This window comes from Eimeria acervulina, genomic scaffold (genome assembly GCF_000499425.1).
Source record: "Eimeria acervulina Houghton genomic scaffold, Eah_scaff8, whole genome shotgun sequence".
NCBI lineage: Eukaryota > Apicomplexa > Conoidasida > Eucoccidiorida > Eimeriidae > Eimeria > Eimeria acervulina.
The window spans coordinates 100,457-107,439 of NW_013549594.1; the positions used below are offsets into that span (position 1 = coordinate 100,457).

At 53.8% G+C, this 6,983-nt stretch overlaps 1 protein-coding gene across 1 annotated transcript in view; it reads right to left on the reverse strand.

The window, feature by feature from the left end:
* The window catches only part of EAH_00002530 (hypothetical protein, conserved), a gene marked incomplete at both ends in the record, with an annotated part of 8,145 nt that extends 1,504 nt beyond the window's left edge, over positions 1–6,641 (reverse strand). Inside the window, 14 exons of the mRNA XM_013394395.1 lie at positions 262–502; positions 690–982; positions 1,101–1,259; positions 1,510–1,644; positions 1,914–2,105; positions 2,264–2,461; positions 3,211–3,486; positions 3,698–3,846; positions 4,002–4,245; positions 4,474–4,783; positions 4,949–4,992; positions 5,174–5,379; positions 5,499–5,835; positions 6,639–6,641. Coding sequence (XP_013249849.1) covers positions 262–502; positions 690–982; positions 1,101–1,259; positions 1,510–1,644; positions 1,914–2,105; positions 2,264–2,461; positions 3,211–3,486; positions 3,698–3,846; positions 4,002–4,245; positions 4,474–4,783; positions 4,949–4,992; positions 5,174–5,379; positions 5,499–5,835; positions 6,639–6,641 — 2,787 coding nt within the window. The remainder of the gene's footprint in view (positions 1–261; positions 503–689; positions 983–1,100; positions 1,260–1,509; positions 1,645–1,913; positions 2,106–2,263; positions 2,462–3,210; positions 3,487–3,697; positions 3,847–4,001; positions 4,246–4,473; positions 4,784–4,948; positions 4,993–5,173; positions 5,380–5,498; positions 5,836–6,638) is intronic.
* Positions 6,642–6,983: the final 342 nt, after the last annotated feature.

The window sequence follows — 6,983 nt, forward strand, 5'->3', positions numbered from 1 at the left end:
CATACTCCCCCCCCCCCCCCCTCAAGTCCCTTCTCAATGCGCCATTTCCAACCGTGTAAGAATGAGAGCAAACGAGCACAAGCTAATACTGCCCACTGCTTTTACTCCCGCTGCTGGTTCAGTGTAAATGTGCAGAGCGTGATTGTCCAGGTCTGCACGACTGAGGTGACCCCTAATTCGCAGCTGCATTCTCCTGGCGTTAAATTTGCACCCGTGTAATCATAGTGGATAAAGCCCAACGGATGAGTTGCATGTGACTACCTTGAAGAAGTTGCCAGAACATTGCATGACGGCGTCATAGAAGGAGCTGGTGTCTTCCTCTTGATCATCGTCACTTAGATCCTGAAAAGGGCGACAGTCCGTGCTACATGGAGCGGAGTCTTTCGAGTTTGGTTTGCTATCATTGCATGCTGAATGGGTGGAGAAGTCCAAAATGCTTACTTCCCATTCATCGTCTTGCTGCTCCTTCGTAGCTAGACGCTCGAACTCGCGAGTCAACACCCTGCAACCCCCAACGCCATCACCACAGCCACTGCGCGCCCTTTTGCGCGTCTATCCCTTTAGATGCTACCCCCCTGACAGCCCACTCAAGGCGCTATAGCAGCCTAACTAGCAGTTGGATGCACTTATCTGAAAACCCCCAGCAGTCACTGCTTGCAAAGGAGGGCACTGCAGGCTGCAGAACTTACGGAAGGATGAGCTTCCCCATGCCGACGAAGAGCTTCTCAAGCAGAGCCGCCCTCTGTGCCGAAGGCACCTTACATTCCTCTGGAAGCACACCTTCCCTTTGTCGTTTCGCCTGGTCGGCTACGATCTGGGCAACAGCGGGCAGCATGTGTTCTGCTGCAGCAGATGCCGTCGAAGGAGGAAGTTGGCCCTCGCTGCTCGACAAGAAGGAAGCAACGAGCTCCAAGGCGGCTGTCGTCGCTTTCCCTTGCTGCTCTGGAGCGGACGCAAGAGCCGTTAGGCAACCCGGAAGCGCCTGCGCCAGCGCCCCCCTTCACAAATCTGAAGCTTATGATCCTGCTGCCGCACAGTCGACTTCGCTGACCCAGACAGGAAGGTCTGGGTTTAGGCACCCAAACCAGGGGCACCCTCACCTCATATGCTGCAGTGCGGACGATCGAAAACTCAGAGGAGCAACTTTCAAGCGCAGCAGAAGTCCATTCTTTCCCCCATGCAATCGGCGCCGCCGGCCCTACAGCTGATGCAAGTGCCCCAAGCAAGTTCAGCGCAGCTAGCCGTTCTTCCACGGCGGCCTACGCGCAGCATGAGCCAGAACATATCTCGTTAACATTGGAGAAGACAGCACCTTCTGATATCCCTAGGATTCAGCAAGCCTGCTAAAACAAGGAGGGCTGCAGCTGAGGGCAAAAGGCACAGAGGCCCAATGGCGCCTATTACCTCCAGTCTTCCCTACAAGCAAACAAGCCAGTGATGGGATGCCAAAAGCCCCTCGTTAAAGAAGGCATGAGGCAAATGCTCAGTGTAGGAACGGCCGGGTCTTACTGTATTGATTGAGATGATGGTCTGTTTTCCTGATTTGTCTTGAACGCGGAACTGCGACACACCTCCCTCCTGGGACAGCTCCGCGCCCGCATTCAACGACCCTGCAGCCGCCGTAACTTCATGGGCAACTCCCATCTGCATGCAAGGAACACGCTCTGGAGATGATCAGTCCTACTGACTCCACGAAGTATCATTGTCCTCTCCTTGCCATACCAGTCCCACCAGCTCCCCGCCCCGGAGGAGCATCCGGAGCGCACCCGTGGGAGATGAGCGAAAGCAGGAAGATGCAGTTAAGAACTGCCCAACGCTTTTCCCGCACGAAGCCCGAAAAATGTTATCCGTCTGCTGAAACTGTCTAATGAGGAATACCGCAGTGTTGAAGGCATAGTTTCCCTTGGCCGCACCTGGATGCCCAATTGAGCCTTCCGGAGGACAATATCCATCACAGGCTGCATCTGCTGCAGCAGCTCTGGGCCGCATGCCGGTGCAGCCACAGCTAGGCATATCATAATAGAGCTGAAGACTGCTGAGGCAGCGGGGACGGATTCGCAGGCCAGGAGGAGGCTGTGGAGGCGGTCCACTAGCCACGGGGCATCCTGCAACAGCCAGCAGACCTCGGTCCCTAAACACAGGTTCACCTTTTCCACGTACGGTCTGCCACAAAAAACCATGCATGCGGCAGAAAGCGCAACAATCCAGCAGGGAATGATGAGCAAGTTGGATGTCTCCATTCTGGACCCATACACAGACGTACCGGCTTTAAGACATCCTTGCCCACCGCTGTTCCAAGGTCAGCAGCAAACTCGACTGCCGCCTGCAGCAGACATCGCCCGGAATGATCTTCCAGCAGCTGCTGCACCTTTTGCTTCCCTGCAGGATCATCTCCTCCCAGAAGGTTCCGCAGCGCCACGACGAACGGCGCATAGTGCGGGATGAAAGCAGAGCCGCAGGCCTATGACAACGCATATAACATGCAGGTGCCTTTGTATCTTGCAACCTTCAGGCCCCAACATATTGAATACAAAAGCAAGCTTAATGTCATATCTCCAAACTCTCTATAGCCCAATCCCACAGAATGTCAACTGGGACGCTCATCCTCAACCCTGAGAAGTGGTCTCAATACGGATGGTTACTGTCCTCGTTGGCTAAGGACTGAGAAAGAATAGCACCTTTGCCAATGCAGAAGCGAGAGCGAGTGCGAATTCTTGAGTCTGCATGTCATTGCTGGAACAGCCGGAGATGACGGCTGCAGCCCGCGAGACGCGGCAATGCGAAACAGCAGCAGCGGGAGCAGCATACCATAAAGCCACAACAGCAGCAGCACAACCACACAATCGATGCATTACTTCTTGCCCCTGAAATATACAGACTGCCATGGCCTGCAGTCTGTAACCCTCTACCTGCACAATGTGCATGCAACGGAGACGGCGCACCCTGGGACAAGACCCCGTTCAAGTGAGGGACGACCTGCAGAAACCCCACAGTTTCAGTCAGCCCGCAAGGACTGGTTCTAGAGCTTTAACAGGCACCTAAAATTAGGTGCAACCTAACTTAATTCCATAGAGGGAGTTGTACAGGCAACAGAACAGGTCCAGTCCCTTCCACATCGTCCCTATCTACGCTGGGGAAAAACAGCAGCCGATGCCAGCATAGCTGCAGCAGCCAGGCACGAAGCACACAGCACAGCCTGTGCTGACGTACGAAAGCGAGGGTCTCTGGAGAAGGCTCCTCCCCATCTTCGGGTGCTAGCCCCGATAAGAAGGAGGCGAGAGCCAAAAGCGCCTGTCTCCGGCAGCGTACAGCAGGATCCTCTGCGCTCTTTTCAGAGAGAAGGGACAGCAGCTGGTCGCCGTGCTGCTGCTGCACCTGCCGAGTCCACTTTTCTTCGTTCCCCACCATCGAACCCAAGCACCGTAAGCCTTGCCAACGCAAACGGGCGTCTGCGGCTTTCACTGCCGCTATGCAGGTCATAGTCAGCTAAAGACAAACATACCAGTTAAAAAAATAATGTGCAGATACAATCCTTACATTTGCAAAGAAGCCTACACGCAAAAGGAGCCGTCCACTCCGTCTCCACCAAGAGAGCAGAAGGCGCGGCAGCAACACTGGAAGCAGCAACGGCAGACGTCGCAGCAGCTGCCAGCGATGAGGCATGTGCTATCCAGCTCCTGTACGTGCATGTGCATACTTTTTCTACGTAGGGTCCTAAGAGAGGTCTGCAGGTTCCATCGTCCAGCAAAAGGGCAAGCAACTCGAGAGCGGTGTAGGAGTAGCGGGGATCCTCTTGTTCAACTAACAGCGAAAAAATGTTCATGAGTTTCCCCAGGACGTGCAGGCCTGCGACTCAGTCATCCACGATAGGACGAGTGGCACAAAGCACATAATACGTTTGCAGGTTTACGCAAGGTGACGACTGTACATCATAATGGAGACGGCTGAAGCGATACGCACTCTGGCGCCAGCGGCGAAAGCAAAAGGACAGCAGTGCCCACCTGTCGAAGAAGCTCCCGCTTCCGCAGAGCCCCCTTCGGCGCCTGGATCCTGCAACGAGCAACTGCTACAAACCATGGAAGCGATGTCTGCCATCAGCTGCAGCGCCACACTGTGCAGCGTGTCTTCCCCTGTCTCCTCCTCTCGCGCCTGCGCTTCCCAGGTGGTCAAGTCCTCCCAGTCACTGGGGGAGGCTGCAGCTGCGTCTGCTAACAGCATCAACAGGTCGTCTACGAGCGGCATGTGCTGCAGCAATACACAACAAATTCGAGAAACGCTCAGTCCCAACGCCTCATGTGGTCATATGGCCCTGATCCCCAAACTCTTCTTCACACCAAGACACGCTCCTGTGAGAGGCAAGAAAACGGCACCCAACAAAAGCTCCTTTGCAACAAACACGCAAGCCAACGAAATCCTATTGAACCATATTGTCTCTCGCGCATGAATATGCACGGTCCAGGAAGAAGCACGGACCTTTTTTGAGAACTTCGGTGCTCCAAGGAAGGCAGCGGCGGCTAACTGCAGAGCCATCCGGCGCGTTTCCTCTGTCTGTACACTGGAAGAGTTGGCAAGAATAGTCCTAATGGCGCCTAAGAGCGCTCCGTGCTGGTTGCGGAAGAACTGCGGACCTCTCTCGGCTAGAGAGACGAGCGGAGCCAGCAGCTCCGGACAGGGCTGTCGGGCGATCATCTGCAGGACTACTGGGCACAACGAACAGTAGGCCGCTGTCGCCATCTTCTTTGCCTCCTCAGCTTCTGCCCCTTCCGCCTTCCAGCGGGCCGTACTGCAAAGAAATGCGCCTCCAGCAGCATACTGAGACATGGGGATGCCTCGGTTAATATACAGGCACAGGACGTCCTACATGTTACAGACGGATTACAGTCACAACGCCCAGAACACACACAATGCGAAGCCTGGCAGACAGATAACCCAAAAGGCAAACACCTACCGAACAAACAAAGACTCCAGGGCCTCCTCAGCAGCTGCCGATTTCTAAAGAATTGCAATTCACACAAACAGGCGCACCCAGGCTAGGGGATACAGCTGGCCCCAACACTAGCTGCTGGGACAACAACAAAGTCCCATATAGCGCTAGGTCTGTGCGTGTCAGCATGCATCTGCATATGTGCGTCAGCCAAGGCCATGCCCTTCAAAAGAGAACGAGCCCACCCACCTGCACATCTAGCTGCTGAAATGTGAGGTTCAACTTTTGGACGAGTTGGGGAGTGCGCTGCACATACACCTCAGGCTCCGCCACGTCTGACAGTCTGTCGACCAGTAGCCACAAAAGGCACTCTTCTTCTGCTGAAGGCCCCTGTGCCTGCTGGCCGTCAAGCCAGTTCACGATGAACCCAAAAGGGGCTGTCTGGCTGATGGTTGCTGCGCAGCAGATGACGCAACGAACTTCTGCTCTAAAATGACTAAGACCTCCCTCAGGCAGGTATACAACCCTTTTACTCTTTTTAAATTGTAAACATACGATAACACGCAAGAAGCACCTGTAGACGGTAAATGCTCCCACAGCTCTCCGACTGCCTCAGCTGCTGCTTTCCGCACGGCGAAGGGACCCCCCGATGAGAACGCGGCTACGAGGTCCCGCATGACAAGTTCTATGAGCTTCTGTTTCTGCTCCGGATCATCCTTCATGTCTTTCAATTTGCTGTGTGCATACCGCCGGACTAAGACGGCCGCAAGCTGTCTGCTCGACGTCTCCTCCTCTGACGCAGAAGCAGCAGCAGCAAGCGCCGGCAACAACTGCTGCAGTGGAGATTTGTTCAGTAACTCCTCCCCAGCGCGGCGGACAGCAGTGTCCGACGATTGCAGTTGGGCCAGGACCTGCAGGTGCAGCCAACAAGCGACAAAAGCCACAGTCCCACTCTGCTGTACAGCCAGCGCAAATATACATGGGGGCGAGTCAGCGAGCGTACAGTGGCAAATGCACGTTGAAGACATTCGGGCAAATGCACGTTGACGTAACCACAGCTATACAATCAGGTACGTGGATAGGTGTTAAGACAAGTGCGCTGCACGCGTTTGCACATAGACGAAGATAACCAAACAACACGTGTGAAGGAGTAAATGCCGCCGATGCCTGCGAGAGAGGAAAACAATGGCTTGCCTCCTTCATGGCGGTGTTGTTCTGACTGGCAGGAAAAGACATTTGCGGCATCGTGCTGATTAGTTCTCGACAGATGGTGGAGAGAAGCAGCCGACGGCAACCAGCGCGGCCCCTAGGTGAGATAAGGCCTGTTTTCGGATTATCTTCAAAATGGAATGTACACTTTTAAACTTTTCAGTGAGAAACGCAGAAGCAGACAATCGGGGGAAATACCGCTGAAACGCTGTACGTCCTTCTGGAGCAGAATAACCTCAGCACAACACAGTGGCCCCTGAACCCTTCTAAAGGCCTCTGAGGAGCTCCGGCTTTCCCCTCTTATTTCTATTGGCAACGATTAAGATGAAGGATATCAAGCATGCAACAAGACGTAGCAGGGTACTCATTCAGTTAGCGTGGACCCAAACAGTGGGGTGGGGCCCCTCGCAACACACCGCCGATTATGAAATAAGCTATGTCACTTTCAAGGCACTCTGCTCTGTATTCCTTGTTTCTTTTAATATAATAAGCTATAAGGCCTTACCATTGTATGAGTACCAAAGGCAGTACCAGGAGTTAATCGCAGAGACCTGAAAAGCACGCGATGTGCTGAGCTAGCCCAGCAGTCTGTGTTGTGCGCGCCCTCCTGTGCGGAGTTAGAGATGTTCAATACATAGGGTCCCAATAAAGGGAATTTTGCCAGTAGGCTGCCAGCGTCAAGATGGGGAAGTACTGAGGACCTCTCCTTTTTGGGGGTCGCCCACAACAACTCGACATTTAGCACTACGTATTTCATGAAACTTGAGAACACGTTAATTTTATGAATATATATAAGAATTCATAAAACCTGTGAGCATTTCACAGGTTGTTTGATGGCAAAGGTCCTTGA